The sequence below is a fragment of the Ranitomeya imitator genome, chromosome 1 (assembly GCF_032444005.1).
Source record: "Ranitomeya imitator isolate aRanImi1 chromosome 1, aRanImi1.pri, whole genome shotgun sequence".
NCBI classification, from domain to species: domain Eukaryota; kingdom Metazoa; phylum Chordata; class Amphibia; order Anura; family Dendrobatidae; genus Ranitomeya; species Ranitomeya imitator.
The window spans coordinates 1,108,872,535-1,108,893,903 of NC_091282.1; the positions used below are offsets into that span (position 1 = coordinate 1,108,872,535).

Here is a 21,369-nt window from a genome sequence, read left to right on the forward strand (position 1 = left end):
CTTCCCCAGAAAAATGATTGACGGCTTGCTCTGCACACATACAGGCTGTGAATCAGTGTGTACAGGGGAGTGATCACAGCGCGCTCACTGTTTAGAGAGTTGACATTTGTCTGCACCGCCCTGATGAGTCTGAGTACAGCAGCTTCAGAGAGAATAAAACATAATTTTGTTCTTTTCGCAACTGCTTCACTAAACCAGTCAGACATAATGTAATCTATCAAAAATAGGACACAGCATAAATTTACTGTAAATTAGGCTGGGAAAAAAAACCCTCTGATAAGGAGTTCCTCCACAAATTATCGTAATAATAATGGCGATGTACTCCCACACAAATTGAAATACAGAAAAGAAGGAATGGAGGAATAGAGTAAACTACCCTCACCAAAAACATGATGTGAGAATATGTAAAAAAAACAAAAATACTTTATTAATGCACATTAAAATATATATATATATATATATATAAAAAAAAAAAAGTACACCGTGCGCTCAAGCAAATAACAATACAAGTAAAGATAGAGCAGGGTGACCTATAGAGGTGTAGGGATTAGTGATGAGCGAATATACTCGTTACTTGAGATTTCTCGAGCAAGCTCGGGGGTCCTCCGAGTATTTTTTAGAGCTCGGAGATTTAGTTTTTCTTGCCGCAGCTGAATGATTTACATCTGTTAGCCAGCATAAGTACATGTGGGGATTCCCTAGCACCCAGGCAACCCCCACATGTACTTATGCTGGCTAATAGCTGAAAATCATTCAGCTGCTGCAAGAAAAACAAAATTTCCGAGCACTAAAAAATACTCGGAGGACCCCCGAGCTTGCTCGAGAAATCTCGAGTAACGAGTATATTCGCTCATCACTAGTAGGGATCTATAGAGGTGTGGGGATCACCCTGCTCTACCTTTATTTATTTTGGTATTTTCGTGACCTCATGGTGTACTATTTCTGTAATTTTTAATATGCATTACTACAGTATTTTTGTTTTTTATATATTCCGATATCCTTTTGGTGATGGTAGTCTACTCCATTCCTTCTTTTCTGTATAATTTTATCTATTTAGCTGCAAATTACCACTACACCTGCATGTGAATAACATGTTTGGAGGTAATAGGTTCCCTTTCCAATGTATCTATAATGTATTTACATTCAATCTAAATAGGTCCTAATTAAATAATTTTTTGGACAATAAGACGCACCAGACCATAAGACGCACCCCAACTTTTCAGGAGGGAAAAAAAATGTAATGCGTAAAATGGGCTATCGTCTTACAGCCCGAATTCAGCTTACTGGTGTGGGGGCAGTGGTGAAGTGGGGTAACAGGAGGTGTTTGGAGGTGTGATGTTGTAAGGAGATGTTGCGAGTCCCATCCCAGGCTAGTAGAAGGGGCTCTGCTGATATTTTGTGAAAGTCCGTAGCCAACGCACTTCTATGGTTTCAATTTGGTGGACTCTGGGAAAATGACCAGAATACAAGATCTTGGTGCCAAGATCTCAATCTGCACATAAGCCGCCTCCAGTGGCCAATTTCCCAGGGTCCAACAAATTGAAAACTATGGAAGTGCATTAGCTCCGGACTTTCACAAAATATCGGCAGAACCCCCGCACAGCCGAATACCCCCCTCTACCAGCCTGGGATTCGCAGCATCGCCCCACAGCTTCGCACCTCTAAACACCCCCTCCTTCTAGCCCATCACCGCCCACCCCGTAAGCTACATTCAGACTATAAGATGCACCCCCATTTACCCCTAAATTTGAGGGGGACAGTGTGCTCTATAGTTCAAAAAATACGGAATGTGCTGGAAATATTAATTTCTTCTAAAGGTTTGCAAATGTTGAAAATACTAATAAAAATCAGTAAAAATAATAATAACCACACCAATATGCAGGCCCAGCACTGCTACTCTGGTCTTTATTGAATGCTGGTGACCGATGCACCCGATCATTGGGTTCAGCGGCTCTGCTGATGTAGAGCTTGAGAAGAGTGAATATCAATGTGTTTAATATATGCAATACGTGCAAACCTTTACAAGAGAAAAAAAATTGTTTTAGTACTCCATTAACAGATATATTTATAAAGACTGAAGTTCAGTTTCTCGGATACAGATTTCCAAACACTGTAGATTATTTTACACATCTGTAGGGTTAAAGCATACCTATCAGTTCAGAAAACATATATAGTATGACAAGTCAGAAGTTTTAATTGATGGAGGTCCAGGTGCTGCAAACCCCACTTCACGGACGTGACAGAAGAGCTCAAGTGAGAACTGTACCCTTTGCGTCTATTCAGCTTTTAGGACGTGGGTTGTTGCCAAGTCAAAAGTGGCCACATTTAGCTCTCATTTTATTCCTGCTGCTCCCCAGTGTTCAGGGTTTTCTTTAAACAGTTTTCTTAAATGGTCACACAGAGCAGGGCCTTTATTTATTGCAAACTTTAATAGTCTTTATAAGGGGGCATTGCTCACAGGATAATAAAATAGAACAGCCTAAGGACATGTAAAAAACAAACATTAATATTAAATAAAAAGGTTATACCTCTGGTACTGTATAGTGTTTTTTTTTAAAGAATATTCAGGGGATCAAATGGAATAAAAGTAGCAAAAACTGGTCACTTTTGACCTGGTGAGGTGACTCGTAAATCAATAATGGCAGATTGGACTTGTATACTGCAACATATGCACGGCAATAGGTCTGGCCAATCAAACGGAAACGTGCACCACCAACATAGATTTATAACAATGTGCTATTGTGAAATAAAACATGGCTCATCATTTCAGGCCACCCCAGCACTTCCAAGAAGCATTAATTGGACACTGAAATATTTTCTCAAGGTTCACAATATAGGAACATATCTATGCTTAGATAGCGTGGATCATAAAACTTGACTTCTATTTAACTGCAAATATACATGAAAACAGTTCTGCATAACAAGTCATTGAATCTTACCTTTTTCTTCATGAATGGTAAAGACTCCAACCCCAGATCCATCTCTAATGGAGTATCTGATTTCACCATCCCGTCCTGAATCCTCGTCATGGGCCGAGATCGTCATCACAGGTGTTCCAATGGGAACATCTTCTCTGATCATCACTTTGCTTACAAAACTAGAGAACAATGGCGAATGCAGGTTCTCATTCACATCTACAACTTCAACAGTGATGGAACAAGTTGATGAGAGAGAAGTCGGCTTTCCTCGGTCTTTGGCCCGGGCAGTCAAATTGTAAACCTGTTTTTCTTCGTAATTTAACTCTTGTATTATCCTTACTGCTCCACTCAGTTTATCTACTTCAAACTTTCCATCACCATTTTCCAGAAGGCTATATCGGACTTGACCAGAAAGCCCTATATCAGAATCATAAGCATCTATCCAAGTCACCAAGGTTCCCACAGGAAGGTCTTCTCGAACTTTAACATGATAGTTGGGTGGAATGAACATTGGAGAATTGTCATTTACATCTTCAACTAATACTTTTAGGAACGTGGTAGCAAACAATTGGGGTTCATTCTCTGCTTGGTCTCTGGCTTCAATTTTGAGTAAATGCATGTGTTGCTTCTCTCTATCTAGTGAGCTAAGGGCTTTTACTATTCCTGCCACGCTGTCTATTGTAAAGATATTAGTGTCTGTAAGGATGGAATATCTCACTTCACCATTAGCTCCCAGATCACTGTCAGAAGCTTCTATTTTAATAATTGCTTTGTTTCCTTCCTCATTTTCCTTGACCTCAACAACATAGCTTTCTTGTAAAAACTCGGGTGGGTTATCATTGGCATCAAGAACTCCAATGTCTACAAGGCGCCAAGCAGATTTTTGTGGTATTCCAAGATCATAAGCTGTGACATTCAAAGTGTATAGATCTTTGAGTTCCCTGTCGAGTGGTGAAAGAATTTGTATCCAACCATTATCCATATCTACAGTAAAACAACTATCATCATTTCCTCCAGAAATAGCATATACCAACTTGCCATTGAAGCCAGTGTCAAGGTCATTCGCTTCCACATGCAGTATACGTGTTCCGACAACTTCGTTCTCCTTAACTACAATTCTACTAGGAATTGTGCTTTTAAATTGAGGGGCATGCGAGTTTGCCAAGTGAGTGTCAAAGTAAGCTTCTTCTTGCGATCCACGGTTAAACAACTTATTGGCCTGCAGAAGTTTCTCAGCAAGCATTTTGGCAACTCCAGTTTCCTCACAATTTAAGTGAACGACCTTGCGGCTAGAAGTTACAGTAATATTAATATAAATTGGTTTGGCCAAGTGCTCACCATCCGTAGCTGTAATCCTTAAACTATGAAAGGAGACTTTTGCTGCCGGGCCTTCTGAAAGAGACTGTTTTAAAGAAAGAACTCCAGAATTGGGATTCAATGTAAATAAATCTAACTCATTTCCTGATTCAATTTGGTATTTTACTAACTGAAGCTCATCCGCATCAATAGCAGAAACAGTAGTAATATGATCTCCAATGCCAAGATCTTTGGGGACCGAACCATCACAGTTTATCTTCTCGAATAATGGTGTGTTATCGTTTACATTATTTAAGGTCACTGTGATGGGAATTTCAACTTCTCTTCGATAAGGCAGACCCCAATCTGATGTCCTAATCTTTAATGTATAGACTCTTGGCATTAATTCGTAATCCAATTCTTCTGCCGTGCTAATGACGCCCGAAAACGCATCAATGACAAATGGCACAGGATTTACATTAGCTATGCTGTAGGTGACATATCCATTCTCTCCTTCATCATAATCAATGGCACTGACAGTAAGAACGTGACTACCTATGGGCACATTCTCATCAACCACAGCCTTATATGACATCTGGGTAAACTCTGGGGGATTGCTGTTCATACCAAGCACTTTGATCATCACTTTTGTTGAGGCTTTTTTGTCACTAGTGATAATATCCAATTCAATGTGGGATGCATATTTTGCTTTTAATGGGGCTAAAGTTGTAATCAGACCAGTATTGGGGTTTATACTGAATCTGGTTCTGTCTGTTGTATGTTTAAAGGCATATTTTAAATGTGGGTGACTGGGAACTGCTTTCACCATTACAATGGGTGTATTGGGAGGTGCAAACTCGCTTACTTCAGCCCTGTAGACATCTTTCTCAAACTTCACTGGCCCATGTTTAAACTGAGATGATCTAATGTGGATGACCTTGGGGTGGGAAAACTGAGGTGGAGAGCCCTTGTCTTTAGCTTGTAGGGTCAAGTTAAAACCAAACGGATGAGTATCCCAATCAATCTCTCTTACAGCTGCAATCTTATATTCTTTACTTCCCGGAGAAGTTCTGTTAGTCCTGAAGTACTGTAGAGAGTCCCCTGCTATGATACTTAATGAAGCTATTTCTCCATTGGTGGCTTGGTCCTGGTCATCCACATTTACAATTGCATATGTCAAGTGTTTATCAAGTTCTGAGGGAGTGAGAGTAACCGAGATGACAGGGGCATGCAAATTTGCTTGTTCCACATGTATAATTAGCCGAGCCATACTGCTAATTCCGCTGCTCCCATATAACTTCATTCCTCGGTCTACTGCAAGAATTTCCATGTCATACTGCTTGGTCTCTGAATAGTCAAGTTTGCCAGTTAGAATAATAGCACCGCTAGTTGGATGAATAGCAAACATTTCAGTCCTCTCTTTAAAACTGTAATAAAACTCCCCATTGGTTCCAATGTCGGCATCCGTTGCACTGACTTTAGCAACACTGCTCCTTATTGCTGTGTTTTCGGGCAAAGAAACGCTGTACAATGTCGGTGAAAACAGCGGCCGTAAGTCATTTGTGTCCAGTACCTGAACTCTAACTCTTGTGCGTGTTTCGGCATTTGAGCTCTTCTCCACCGCTTTGACAGAAAGGAGGTAGTGATCTCTAACCTCTCGATTAAGAATTGCTGTGTTACCGCCCTTTGTACGTATCCTCAGGAAGCAAAAATCCCCCAAGATGTGCTCTTCTGCCTTAAAAATATTCTCATTGTCCCCAGAGACTATTTTATATTTGATGTCCCAATTGGGGGTTTTAAGATAAATACCCATTTTGGTTGGGTGCCCGACGTAAGTCTTTGCAGCGGAATTTTCATAGATAGTGGCATTGTAATGGTGATGGGTGAACTGAAACGATGGGGAAAAATGCAGTCCATGGCTTTCATCACAATCACCAAAATGTTGCAGTAACATCAATAAGAAAAGCGAGGTCAAGTATCTCCCCATGATGGATGACGTACACAAAATCACCTGGAAAAGAAAAAAAAGAAAGAAAATAAATTAAACTACAGAACACAATGATCAAATAGTTATATCATCTTAATAATTAAGAGTCCTAACATTTATCCCATATTCTTGCCTTAAATTGATGGTGTCAGGTGGAGACCACCAAAGGTGTACAATTAATTATACGTTCAGCAGTTACCAAAAGATTAATTACAGAATTCTTGAGGGATGATATCCGAACCACTGGGGGGCAAAAAGAAATAATCTAGTATCATTAAGACAATCACCGCTGGGTGCTGAGGAGCAAATCCAACGTATCCCATTAAGCCCATATAATTTCAGGTTCACTAATTTAATTACTGTGGAACCTAACTATGCACTGGGAATATAACGTCTATTAAATGGATGTGAAGAAGGTTCAATGGAAGCCGAGATCATAACTATACAAGATAGACGACAGAGCCATCTAAGGCCATGTTCACATGCAGCATATTTTTTTTGCTTTGGTTTCATCTGCAGAAAAGAAGCTGCATTTTACAGTACTAGCAAAAGCTATAAGATTTCAGAATTCTCATGCACAGGCAGCTTGTTTCTTTCCAGACTGAACTTAAGCACTGCAGTGTTTTAGATAATCTGCAGCAAGTCAAATCTTCCCGTGTTTTGCAGCAATTTTTCACTCGAAGAAAGCAAGGACAAAAGTGCAACAACTCTGCAAGAAAATCACAGCATAACATTTGTTGCTTTTTTGGTGAATAAAACTAATTTTATTATTACCTACAGTAGATAAATCACATTTAAACCTCCAGAAAAACACAATAGGAAAAAAAGAGAGAGAAGCTCAACATCGTTAATGTCAAGAGTAAAAATGCTAAGAGGACCTAAATGCATGTTCACAGTTTTTTCAGCATTTTCTTCTGCTCCAAAAACCAGTGTGGTGTCAGAAAAGACTCTGCATACAATGCACACATTTTTTTGTCGCTTTTTATGTGCGTTTTTTACTTGCTTTTTTTTTTATACAGTCATTTGAATGGGTGAAAACTGCTGCAAAAACACTGAAAGAATGGACATGCTGTGTCTTGGCAAAAATGCAACAGTATCAAAAATACATGCAAAAAAAAAAAACTGCACGTTACTTAAGATTTCCGAAATCACAATGATTACTCTGACTACTGCTAAATGATTCATACTTTACGCACCAAATATGCGGCGTAAAAGTAGCAGCAAAAAACGCCAAGTGTGAATTTACCCCAACTACCATATAATATTACGTTATGGCCAGTATTACAGCACATTTGCTAAAAGCATTGACAATTAAGATAAATTAAAGCGGTTGTCCAGGCTTTGGGTAAAAGTAATTACACTATGTGACTGCAGACTTGTGAATCCTCACTGCACGCACAATGCGCTTTGTCAGGTTTCTCTGATGCCAGTGCCGGGAGTACGTGGGTGTGATTTGCATATATGAGGGCATGTGCGAACTAGACGTGTCCTGCCTCACTAAATACAAGCATATTCAAGAAGACCGGATATGTCTAGTTGGAATGTGGCCAGAAAATAGGGATTTTTGTGTACTCACCGTAAAATCCTTTTCTCCGAGCCATTCATTGGGGGACACAGACCGTGGGGTGTATGCTGCTGCCAATAAGAGGCCGACACTAAGTGATACAAAAAAAGTTAGCTCCTCCCCTGCAGTATACACCCTCCTGCTGGCTCTCAGCTAACCAGTTCGGTGCAAAAGCAGTAGGAGATCAATAAAAATATGAGCGTATAGCATGTCATATTATATATGAGAGTATAGCATGCCAGATTATAAAAAACAGTCATAGGCTAATAACAGGGTGGGAGCTGTGTCCCCCAATGAATGGCTCGGAGAAAAGGATTTTACGGTGAGTACACAAAAATCCCTATTTCTCCTTCGCCTCATTGGGGGACACAGACCGTGGGACGTCCCAAAGCAGTCCCTGGGTGGGGACAACAACAGATCAGGCCCTGTGTAACCGCTACTTACAAGTGCGCCACCGCGGCCTCCAGAGTCCGCCTGCCCAGACTCACATCTGTGGAAGTGTGGGAATTATAGTGCTTCAAGAATGCATGCGGACTGGACGAATCCGCAAGCTTGCAGGCGTGCCTTGCTGACGCCTGGTGCCTAGAACCCTTGAAAGACAGGGAGATAGGCTGACATCTAGCACGGAAGGACTCCTGGATGATGAAAAGAATTCACCATGTTATCATGGTCGATGAAACGGCTAAACTCTTCCTGAAAATGTCAGGAAGCCTTCCTCTACCGTCAGGAAGCCCAAATAAAACGTCCAACCTTCAGAAGGACGCCGTCCTCAAGACGTACCTACTCAGAGCACTCACTTCGTCCAGAATATGGGGGATCTTATTCCATTTTGTGGACTGGAGCCAAAAGAGATGAGTACCACCTTGGTAACAAGGGATGGAGATGGCCTGAGGACAACCTTGCCTCGAAGGAAATAAGGGAAAAAAGTCTGAAAGAGCAGAGAAGCTAGCTCCGAAGACTCGTCAGAGTGAGAATATCGCAGAGGAGAACGGGACGACTTTCCCTGATAGTAAAGTCTGCCCGGATGAAAAAGGAGCCTACTGTAAGGCTCCTAGGAATAATAAGGTCCCAATGATCTAACGGTATGCGATAGGGAAGAACTACGTGTGAAAACTCCCTGTGAGAAAGTCCCTACTTGCGGTTGTGCTGCGATAAGGCGAGAAGATACTAGCTCCGCAAAACAAAAAAACGGACGTGGTCAGTGCGGATCTCTGAGGATCACTGGTGCCCCTTTCTGCTTCCGAAAGGCTTTCGGAAACAGTGGAAGGAGAGTTATGAAAACTGGTATCACGGCAGAACCAGAGCATGGAGAGCGATGGCTCATGGATCTCGAGGCCGAACCACGAACTCGAGTACATTGGCCTTCAGTCTGGATATCATCCCACCTACAACTGGAGGGCTCCAGTAAGGACAGATCTGATGGAAGACTTCGGGGTGAAGTTCCCACTGACTTGAGGCGGAACCCTGATGGCCGAATTTGTTTGCCGTTCAGAGTTCTACTTCTGGGATATATACTGCCGAGATCACCGAATAATAGACTTCGGCCCATCAGAGAAAGTGAGGTACCTCGGTCATGGCGCCTGACCGTGGGTACCTGCTAGATGACTGACGTAAGGCGCCGCCGTGGCATTATCCAATTGAATTCGGATAGGGAGACCCGCCAGAAGGCAGTGGACCTGCTGTAAGACTACCGTTCGGATCTCCAGAACAATGATGGGGAGAAGAAGACTGGCATTGGAAGTTACTAATAACTATTGAACCGGGAGAAAGGCCCTGGATGAAGAAGGAGCTCAGAGACTATTGTCTGAAAGTCTGTTTGACTTGCTGAAAACGAGCGCAGCGAAGGAAACCGTTTCCATTGTCGTCACCATTTTTGCTCAGAACTCTCTTAGCAAATCGAATGAAATGAGGGGGTGAGTAATCAAGTCCTCAGAACTCTCCTTGCGCGAGCTCCCTGTTGAAGGGCCATGACCTTGTCTCGAGGAAGAATTACCATCCTTCTAGAAGTGTGCAGGATCAACCTCAAAAAGGATATCTGCTGGGCTGGAAATGAGGAGAACTTGTCTAAGTGTAGCTGCCAGCCCAGGAGAGAAGGTATCGCAAGAGATATAGACGACTCAGCGTAGTCCTGGAAGGGCGGCTAGACAGACCAAACAGGGCAGTACGAGCACGCCTCTAGAGTGCAAGAGAAACATGACATCCGCCATGACCCGAGCGAACACTCTGGGTGCGGAAGCAAGGCCGAAGGACAAGGTTGTGACTTGAAAATGCTGTTGACGAATGGAAAGGCGAAGGAATTTTTGCAGAGGGCAAGCAACCCAAATGTCGATGGATGCCGGAAACTGCACCTTTTTCTGTTGAAGTAATGGCTGAGCGGAGGGACTCCATCCAAAGAAGGAGGACCATGTCAAAGGTTGTTAGAAGTTTGAGGTCCAGGGTCGATCTTACTTTTCGTTCCCCTATTTGGAACCAAGATCCCTTAGATCTAGACTGTGCTGGACAATCCTTATACAATCCTTTGTCAGTCTCCCGCTCAAAAGATTTGATTGGCCAGTTGTTGCTAGTGTGAATCAAGGTAGTTAAGGTCTCCAGCCAGGAGACCATTGCTCTAGCAATCCATGCGGCCGCTAGGGAGGATAGAGCGCTGGACCCGAAGCCGCAAGACGGAACGAACCAGATTTGCTATCTGACAGTCCGTGGTATTTTTGATTGATGACCCATCAGGTAGGGATACTGGTAGGTATACCACAGGAGATTCTACCCGGTTAAACTGCCCCATGGCAGAATGTGCGGCTGCATCCAGCAGGTCATAGTCTCTTGCCATCTCCTCTTTTCACAGTGCAGAGATAAAAATTAGGAACCCTCGATCCATCAACCTCTTAACAGGGAAGTGGAGAGGAATTGTCCGCCCTCTTGCATCATCCACTAAATAGTGGTGATGCAGAGGGGGCAGCTCGTACGCCAAAAAGGGTGCCTCTATATGTCCACAGAGTTCAGGTCTCCGGGTGGACAGGACAGGTTGTCTGGCGTTAGGCCTGGATGCAGAAGAGGAAACATGGAGACGACACTCCGTGTGCTCATCTGTTGATGGTGTGGGGAGATCGGTGCCCTTTAAAGGACCCGTCGCCCTTAAAAAACAGGCCAGGCATGGCATCCCACGTAGAGGCTTCTGTCCAGTGAATCGCTTATCCGAATTGAATGGCAAATGCTCTCGAGGGAGTTTAGTCTCTGAAGCTCTGGCAAGCTCAGGCAATATCCAATCCATATTCAGAGCCTTGTTGTCATCAAATCATTGGTGAGGGAGCAGAAAACGAAAAACTTCCGTCTTCTAGATGCCTGTATGTTTCTAGATGCCTGCACGTTTCTAGAATACTTGCGGCCCCTGCTAGCCGACGGCTCCCATGTAGGATAGGGACCATGTATATTGAGGGATTCAATCTCTTGGTCCGAGAACCATGGATTGGTCAGTGAAGAATTCCACTGAGGGGAACTAGAGGTTAAAGCTGGGGTCGGCGGCGGAGGGCTCCTCGGACTGATCAAGCGCCTTTAAGACCAGGGAATACTGGTCATGCACCTTTAAGACCAGGAAATACTGGTCATACGCCTGTAAGACCAGGGAATACTGGTCATGCGCCTTTAAGACCAGGAAATACTGGTCATGCACCTTTAAGACCAGGAAATACTGGTCATACGCCTTTAAGAACAGAGAATACTGGTCATGCGCCTTTAAGACCAGGGAATACTGGTCATGCGCCTTTAAGACCAGAGAATACTGGTCATGCGCCTTTAAGACCAGAGAATACTGGCCATGCGCCTTTAAGACCGGGGAATACTGGTCATGCGCCTTTAAGACCAGAGAATACTGGCCATGCGCCTTTAAGACCAGAGAATACTGGTCATGCACCTTTAAGACCAGAGAATACTGGTCATGCGCCTTTAAGATCAAGGAATACTGGTCATGCGCCTTTAAGACCAGGGAATACTGGTCATGCGCCTTTAAGACCAGGGAATACTGGTCATGCGCCTTTAAGACCAGGGAATACTGGTCATGCACCTTTAAGACCAGGGAATACTGGTCATGCACCTTTAAGACCAGGGAATACTGGTCATGCATTTTTAAGACCAGGGAATACTGGTCATGCACCTTTAAGACCAGAGAATACTGGTTATGCACCTTTAAGACCAGAGAAAACTGGTCATGCGCCTTTAAGACCAGAAAATACTGGTCATGCACCTTTAAGACCAGAGAATACTGGTCATGCGCCTTTAAGACTGGGAATCCTGGCCATATGCCTTAAAGACCAGGGAATACTGGTCATGTGCTTTTAAGACCAGAGAATCCTGGACATGCACCTTTAAGACCAGAGAATACTGGTCATGTGCCTTTAAGACCAGGTACTTCCTTACCCGGGTACTGATGTAGAGTCGATGTGCCCCTTTAATGCAAAAATACTGTCACCCCAGTGTGAGCTGGCCGGGTGGACCAAGATGGCCACCGGGAGCTGCAGAGTTGATAAAATCTCGCAGAGAGCGAGAAGCGCCAATTTGGGGGGCGGAGCCACAGACACGATGTTGAATAGGCCTAAGCCGGGGCCTAAATTTCTGTAGCCGGCGGAAGTCACCAGTGGGTCGTTCCAGGCAAGACTTCCAGGATGCGGCCTACAAATCGGCCGAAGACGGAGGCTAAATTTTTGCAGCCATCCAGAGCGTTACCTCAGAGAGGTGGGCCACAGGGAAGTGGCTGAGACTGACTGTACTGGTCGTGTGCCTCTGGATATCCCACTGAAGATGGATCCACTCACCATTGGTGCGCGTCCCGGCATGGAGCCGCCGCGGATGTGGGTTTCAGCGCTGTTCTGTGCAGCGTGGACGGTGCAGGGATAAGCCTCAATCCATCATCCGTTTGTTAGGGAGGTGGAGAGGAACCGTCCGCCTCCTTGTGCCATCCACTTTCACAGTGGTGGGACAGTGGGGGCTGCTTGTACGCCATAGAGAGGGGCCTCTGTACAGCCACGGAGCTCAGTCCGGGTGGACAGGGCCAGTTGTCCGGCATTAGGCCTGGCTCCAGGAGAGGATACATGGAGGCGACACTCCATGTGGTCGCCTGCTGCTGGTGTGGGGAGATCGGGACCGTGAAGGAACAGTCGCCCCTGAAGTGAGCTCAGGCACGGCTTCCCACGTCGCAGGAAAGGGTACGGGGAGGTATACTCGCCGTGCTCGCCTGTTGATGATTCGGGGTAGATCGGAACCTTGAAAGGAACCGTCGCCCCCCTTCACTCCGTTAATTAAAAAATAAAAATTTACAGAAAAGTAAACAATAAAATAAAAACGTTGGGGTCTGAAACAGACCCATGTGCCTCCTACAGACACTAAGCAAGAACTGGTTAGCTGGGAGCCAGCAGGAGGGTGTATACTGCAGGGGAGGAGCTAACTTTTTTTGTATCACTTAGTGTCAGCCTCCTATTGGCAGCAGCATACACCCACGGTCTGTGTCCCCCAATGAGGCGAAGGAGAAAACGCAAATCACATACTTGTGGTCAAATGACCACCCACTCACGGCGCTGGCAAATCCTGACAGTGCACAGTGCTCACACTTAGGATTCACAAGTCTGCAGGCACATAGTGTAACTGTCACTACAGACTTATACCAAAAAGTCTGGCCAACCTCTATAACTGAGGATGTAGGATATGGTTGATTTAGAAATGACAATGGGCAGCAGAAACATTTCCGAGCCAGCACGGCATCGTAGCTCATAGCTTAGCACTCCTGCTTGGAAGAAATAGGTCCAAGTAAGTAATAAGATTAAAAAAAAAAAAAGTCTATCAAGTTCAACCTTTACATAATTATACAAGGGTAATGAGGCAAAAATGAAATTACTATACAGTAATGATAATCATGGTTGTCATTTCATAGCACTGCATACTCTTTATTAAATGGGAAAGATTCAAGCAGTACTTGTATTTTATGGACGGCCATTTATCTAAATGGGGGCCATGTAGTGGCCACTGAAGGATAAATACTAGTGATGAGCGAATGAATATACTCGTTACTCAAGATTTCCCGAGCACGCTCGGATGTCCTCCGAGTATTTTTTAGTGCTCGGAGATTTAGTTTTCTTCGCCGCAGCTGATAATTTACAGCTACTAGCCTGCTTGATTACATGTGGGGATTCCCTAGCAACCAGGCAACCCACACATGTACTTATGCTGGCTAATAGGTGCAAATCATTCAGCTGCGGCGAAGAAAACTAAATCTCCGAGCACAAAAAATACTCAGAGGACATCCGAGCGTGCTCGGGAAATCTTGAGTATATTCGCTGAACACTAATAAATACCTATCTGGGCACAAACTTCCCCAACCAAATCAGATATTAGTCAGGGATCGTGCGCTGGACCTGAAATGGCCAGACTATGCAATCATAGCAATGCCAGGATCTCAGGTCATGTGCCAATTCCAAGTTTGGCCACCATGTAGATAAACCAATTCCCGTCTTGTCCTCACACTGAATTTGATCAGGTCTATGATTTTAAGCAACATGGCCTCTGTGAGCAATGCTTTACGTCAATAAGGAGCTAGCAGATTCTTAGCGGGTCTTCAGTGAGGCCAGTTGGGGAATAATTTACACTGAATCTTTATGTCATCTGTCTAAATGAGAATGCAAAGTGGTATACAAGAATAAAATGAGTAGAAAAGGCTAGTAAAAGTTTACTACGGGGATAAATCGGAGTGGCCTGTCAAGACAAATGCGGCAATTGTTTAGAGAAGAGGGGAAAAAAGATGAATAGGACCTCTGGGGAAATGATTCACAATGTACATACACCTACCAATTTTAGTGTCAATTGTAGTCTTAAATCAGTCTACCAACTTGTCACATCTAACAATGGTTAACGGCTTATTGACCAATTCACTGCATGCTTTGTACTTTCCTCCAGCACCAAGGGGAATATCAGAAAATCTATGAAACTTTCTCTTTTGAGATGGGAAGAAAGAGCTGTGCATCTTCATTTACCTAAAGGTCAATATTACACCGGTGTTTTAGACTCCGGAGATCCGCAATGAAAAGAAACCTAGATATGCTCATCATTTGAAATGACCCAACAGACTTGATCCTGCTTCCCGTTTTTGGGAAGCAATGAAACTTTGCAAAAGATGAATGTAGAACTTCTAGAAGGAAAGCCTGTTGGAAACACAGGGAGAAGCTGAGGAGTTTGATGCTGTCTGGTATTCAGCCATATACACATCAGAGGGCGGACATGGAAAAATAATTCAATGGGACACACTAGGAAGATTTTAGAGAGGACATTCCGCCAAGTCAAAAGTGGACAGTTTTTGCTCCTATTTCATTCCCATTGCTCCCGCGAGTGCTCGGTTTTTAAAGCAACAATATCATTCCAGAGATTTGGGCCTATATATTTAGTGCTAATCTTTTTGGTTCTCAGAGTAACAATGAATCCTGAGGACACGCACCCAGAGGATACAATGAGGCCTCTTGTAAAGGCGAGAAAAATTAGCACTAAATACAAAGGCCCGTATCTCTTCCATAATATGGCATATTCAAAAAGAAGGGAGGCAGCCCATTCAAAGTAGTTACGGAACATATCAGCTGGTGTTGGTGAATACAGGATCCAGCATTTCTGGTGAGAATAAAACCTTTACATCACTAAATGCCCCAAAAACGCATAGTTGCTACTTGCTGGTCACTGCCTTTCCGTTCTCATGTTATTCACTATTTTATCGCATCTCAATAAAGTATGGAATAATTCCATTGGAATTTCTTTACTTCGTATTGAGCTGGATCTCCTCTATATCCTTAACCATTTGTTGTCCATGGCAGTGACTATATTCCGGGCTCCTGAGGACATATTGCTACATTGGTGAGCTGGATTTTCCTGTTTTTTTTTATTAATATATTTAGAATACTCAAAAGGACCAGAAGGAATAAAATAAAAGCAAAAAATGGCCAATTTTGACTTGGTGACAGGTCGCCCATACAACTTAAAAGCTGTCACACAAATGTTTTTTTCAGCTGACAGCAATTTCTCCAGACCTACCATTAACACACTTGTTATGCTCAGCCAAGAATGCATTTGTTCTCAATAAGCTAAATGGTGGAAGCTAAAATGTCCCTTTTGCTTTCACCTTAATAAAATGTCACTTTTCCAAAATTTGCATAGATCTGTTGGATCCAGTGTTGTTATTGTCGGTCATTGTAGGTAATGAAAATCAGTCCTTAATGGATTATCCTACACATATCATTTGTCACCTATCCACTGGATAAATGATATCTATATTATTAATAAGTTCTGGTTCCTGAGACCCCAACCAAACCAGGGAATGGTGATCCAGATGCCCCTGTTGGAAAGTAGCTATACTGAGCATGTGCAACCATCAGACCTATAGGAAATGAATGGAGCAGTGGCCGCACATGCTCACTACCACTCCACTTACACAAATCCTAGGACTTCCATTTTCAGAATCCGTGAAGGTCCCAATGCTTGGACCCAATCGGTGGTACAAGCAGCTCACAAACAATCACTGGGACAATGGTGGACACCCGGGGAGGATGAGTAAAGCTCATTGTGCTACAAATTGCTACTGATATAGGGGTTTCCTGGAACCCTAATATATTGCCCAAAAGTAGTGCTTTCCTTAATTACAGGCCCAAATAAACTGGCGCAGTGAAGTGAAATCCTCCCCTGCTGTTCTCCTATGACTTGATACTATCTCAATAAATATTGTATTTGTGTTCACTTCCTAGGAATCCTCTCCATGAGCATAATAATACATTGTACAGTGTTACATTAAAGAAACAGACATTGCAAGGATAAAAGCAAATCCAAGAAAGCATCATGTTTAATAAAACAATATGTGCATGAAATATACAGGGATGAAAGTGCCCGAGATCTCCGAGGCAGAGGGTTCCTTCTGTGAAATGCGATGCTGAGACACAGAAACCACGGGGTTTAGAGGATGCGTATGAGCGAGTTACCAGCACAATGCATTTTCTTACATTAATCAAACTTCACAGGCAGACGCTGGTACTCTAAATTCTACATGATCTACATATCCTTACAGAGCTGCGCTCGCAATAGGAAGGGACTCACTGCCCAGCAATACATGAAATTCTAAGAAAGGAGGGCAAAGGCGTCTGCCCACTAAGCAAGTGTAAGGCAGCATGGCGAAAACCATAAGTCTCACGCAAAAATTCACAAAAGCACAAATAAGTGTTTCCCCAATTGCAGGTGGCCACATGTGAATCTCCCAGGAGGACATGAATTTCAAGTAGTGCACGTACGTATAAATCAGATCATTATATATTTATTATATGATATATATTGTAGTGTCAAGTGGTGCTGTATATTACATTCCCATGGTAATGGTCTTAAGACACATAAATCAAACTCTGGCCCGCAGGGCGAGAATATCAGACGTGATGCTGGCGACCTCACAACAAAAGTCCCCGACTGGCATTGCACTGTCCATTTTACTGTATGGAGCACTATGCATGTCCCATATACTGTATGGAGCATTTAGTGGGGCCATTATACTGTGTGGAGAACTTTGTAAGGCCTATATACTGTATGGTGCATTATGCAGGGCCGTTATACTGTATGGAGTGCCATGCAGGGCCATTATACTGTATGGAGCACCATGTAGGGCCATTATACAGTGTGGAGCACTTTGTAAGGCCCATATACTGTATGGCGAATTATGCAGGGCCATTAAACTGTATGGAGTGCCATGCAGGGCCATTATACTGTATGGAGCGCTATGCCGGGCCATTCTACTATATTGAGCACTTTTTTTGTCAATATTCTGTATGTGGAACTATGTGGGGCTATTATACTGTATGGATGGCAATGCAGAGCCTCATAATACTGTATGGAGGATTATGTGGGGCAAATTATATTACATGGAGGTCTGTGTAGGTATTACAGTTGGAGAATCATACTGTGATGGGGTCAACATTCCTTGTCGGGGGATTAAGGGAGTACAGTAGGATCATCATACGGTGCGTGTACAAGGTACTGTGGGGATATAATACTGTGTTTGGGTGACTTTTGTTGGCATTATACTTCGTTATCGGTTTTAAGCCATATATTTTACTGCTCTTATATGACTTATTATATTATTCCAATATTTTAAAGCAAGCTGTATTAACTAAAAATGTACCTTGTTCTTGGGACAACCCCGTTAAAGTTTGTTTCCATATGAAAAAGTTCATCGTTATATTGGATGATAAAAAAAAATGTCTACAATTGAGGAAGTTTTCCATAAGAAATATCAAGGTTGTCCCGTGACTTTGTCCAAGCTTTTAATTTTGTCCCTCTGTGTATATAAGTTTGACATCCGTGTCTAAAGGGAATATGAACTATAAAAAATATATAATTTAACAGTCTTCTTATTCAGTGAAAAAAAATAAATATTACAGGGATGTGTCGCTTACCTTGCTGCTTGTTTCATTTTCAATAAAAAATAGTGTTTTATCAGCAGGAGATCATCAATAGAGGACTAGTTGTCTAATGCCATGTAGTCCTGCTCTGTGTAACCACACCCACACCACTGATTGTATAGGCAGAAAGCCGCCACAGTGTACACAGAAAGCAGCCAATCAGTGGTGGGGGCGGGGTTATACAGAGCTCAGCATTCAGAGAACTGGTAAGTCTGCAGCAGAGAAAGTAGGGATTGTATGGATAGGACAGCATGCAGCTCAGTAAGTGATACAATCACTGAAATCAGGGTCTCTACAGGCTAGGTTTTATAATAATCACAATTTTATGTGAACGATCAAAGATTTGGACCACATATATTTTTGATTATAGTTCTAATGCATTCATGAGGTTTCTTTTTTCCAAGACTAATGTTCTCACCCTTATTTATGTACGATAATCTATGAAATAATCTAATTTGATTTTGTGCTGAAGAAAAAAAACAGGACTGCAGATTTATAGGCAAAATTATCCTTAAATAATGATTTATGTATAATACAAGCACAAATCTACAGATGGAAAGTGATGTATTTTGAGTAAAGGCACAAAGTTGCGTGCTGATGGTGTCCTTCGTGTAATATTTCATTATCTACGTCTCCAGAATTCCCATAAGATTCTTTGCTATTAGATACAAAAGTGAAAACTTAAAGTACAGTATAAAATTAAACAAGTGCGACACAGAACACACAGGCCAGTCCCGGGCTTCCTGTACAACGTTTAATAACTTCCTATTGCATTTTCAACAGCCGGACTCAGAATCCACTTTTTTTTCTTTCAAGACCAAGAGTATTGATTTTTGCTCTTTTTAACAAAAGCTTTGGCCTACAGCAAAGTATCCTCAGAATAGATTCTATGTTTGGCAAACTACCAGTAAAATACTTAATAAAACCAAATTAAGACAAATGGTGGACCAAACTGAAAGGTGAAGAGACGCTTTCTCAATGTATCCTAGTAACTACCCGGGGTAAAGGAATATTTTAACAATATACAAATCATGATGTGCCAAACTCCATCCAGGATATGTCTTTGGCAGAACTAAATAAAGAGAAACCTTGCACTCAACTTATGCTCTTTGTGAATTTTTAATGTAGTACCCAAATATACGTTTCGGTCCAACACACCGGACCTTCATCAGTTACTACAGAAAGTGACAGAAAATAAATAAAATAAACAAACGGAAGTAAAACATGGATATAATAGTGATGGAACTAAAATTAACAGAACAAAAGTATTTACATGAACCTATAATGGTTGACGCATTAGAGCAAAATGAATAACGCTGGTTGCTGGAGGAAAAAAGGTATTGGATATAGTGTCCAGCAGAGAGAGACATATGTCTAATATTCGGCACTGATGTAAAGAATAGGAGTGATAAGGAACAAACGATAACGTATCGTACTGTATGTGAAATAACGAAGAGAGACAAAAAAGTGTCTCAGGGCACACCAAGAGAGCGGCGTCTGGGATAGAGAGAGAGAGAGAGAGAGTGGTAAAACAACCCGAGCTGATAGTGGCGGCGCAAGCGTGTGCAAAATGGCGTTTTACATTTTGCACACGCTTGCGCCGCCACTATCAGCTCGGGTTGTTTTACCACTCTCTCTCTCTCTCTCTCTATCCCAGACGCCGCTCTCTTGGTGTGCCCTGAGACACTTTTTTGTCTCTCTTCGTTATTTCACATACAGTACGATACGTTATTGTTAGCCGGAGTATTACCACAGCAGCGCGTGTTACTTCATATAAGCAGCAGAATCCAACGTAAGGCAAACTGTGTTTAATATATGCAGCTTGAACTGGAACAAAATAAGAAAGCTTTGACAGTAACTACCGATATAATCTAGTCCATGTAACACATGTCTCTCTGTGAAGGAAACAGCAGCAGAATGATGCAATCAGTGAGAGTCCTCTGACCTTTTTGTACAAACTTTAACAATCACAGCATAGCTGACAAATGAACACTCATAGACATTCAATGCAGACTACAACAGGAATGGAGTTGTTGCATTTAAACTTATTCCAACACCCCCACTCAACAACTGCTTATCCTGTTAGTCCCATTGCAGTTCTGAATTCTTCAAACTTGGCTCTTGACAATGGCTTTGTCAAAACATCTGCTAACATCTTGTCAGATTCACAGTAAACGAACTTTAGAACTTCACGCTCTACTAAGTCACGCAAGTGATGATGTTTAACATCAATGTGCTTTGTTCTTGCACTTATCCTTTCACTGCTGGCGAGCTTGATACATCCTTGGTTGTCCTCATAGATAACAGTTGGTTCAGCTAGTGGTTTGCCGAATTCTTCCAAAAGTTGCTTCAACCAAATTAACTCTTGACTTGCATGAGCAGCTGATGTATATTCTGCTTCTGTAGAAGACAATGCAACTGACACTTGTTTTCTACTGGACCATGAGATTGAAGTGTGTCCTAACTTGAACAAGTAACCACTTGTTGATCTTCGATCACTTGAGTCTCCAGCCCAATCTGCATCTACATATCCTCTGAGAATTAGATCTCCTGATGCAGAAATCTTTAGACTTAACTCTTGGGTTGCCTTAAGATACTGAAGAAGTCTCTTAATTGCATTCCAATCTCTTTGGCGTGGCTTGCTTACACGTCGGCAGAGAATTCCCACTGTGGCTGAGATATCTGGACGGGTTGTGGTTGCTATGTATAGAAGTGCCCCCACTGCTTGTCTGTAACTGTCATTTGTGGGTAGCAGATCTTCTTCTCCTTCCAATTTTAGGTAAGATGGATCCATTGGAGTTGATATGCCTTTGGCTTCTGACATTCCAAACTGGTTTAGAACTGTGGAGATTTTAGAATTTTGATTAAGAAGAAAACTTCCATCTTCCTCTCTCTGGATTTGGATTCCCAAATAGTATGTCACATCTCCAAGGTCCTTGGTCTCGAAATGCTTGTTCAGAATTTGACCTAGTTTTGAAATTTCTCTCTCTTCTTGATGCGCTATTATTACATCATCCACATATAGAATAACATACATCCAATCTTGTGATACACCTTTTGTATACAAACATGGATCCGCTTGAGACCTTTTAAATCCTTCGTCGATTAACACTTTGTTCATCTTAGTGTTCCATGCTCTTGCTGATTGCT

General features: G+C 42.6%; 1 protein-coding gene across 3 annotated transcripts in view; it reads right to left on the minus strand.

Annotated features, from left to right (window-relative positions):
* FAT1 (FAT atypical cadherin 1) overlaps positions 1-21,369 on the minus strand; it is a 244,376-nt gene that overhangs the window by 205,174 nt on the left and 17,833 nt on the right. For all 3 annotated transcript variants that reach the window (XM_069744372.1, XM_069744371.1, XM_069744370.1), the window contains exon 2: positions 2,940-6,225. In XM_069744372.1, the coding sequence (XP_069600473.1) occupies positions 2,940-6,201 (3,262 nt within the window). In that variant the 5' untranslated portion in view covers positions 6,202-6,225. The remainder of the gene's footprint in view (positions 1-2,939; positions 6,226-21,369) is intronic.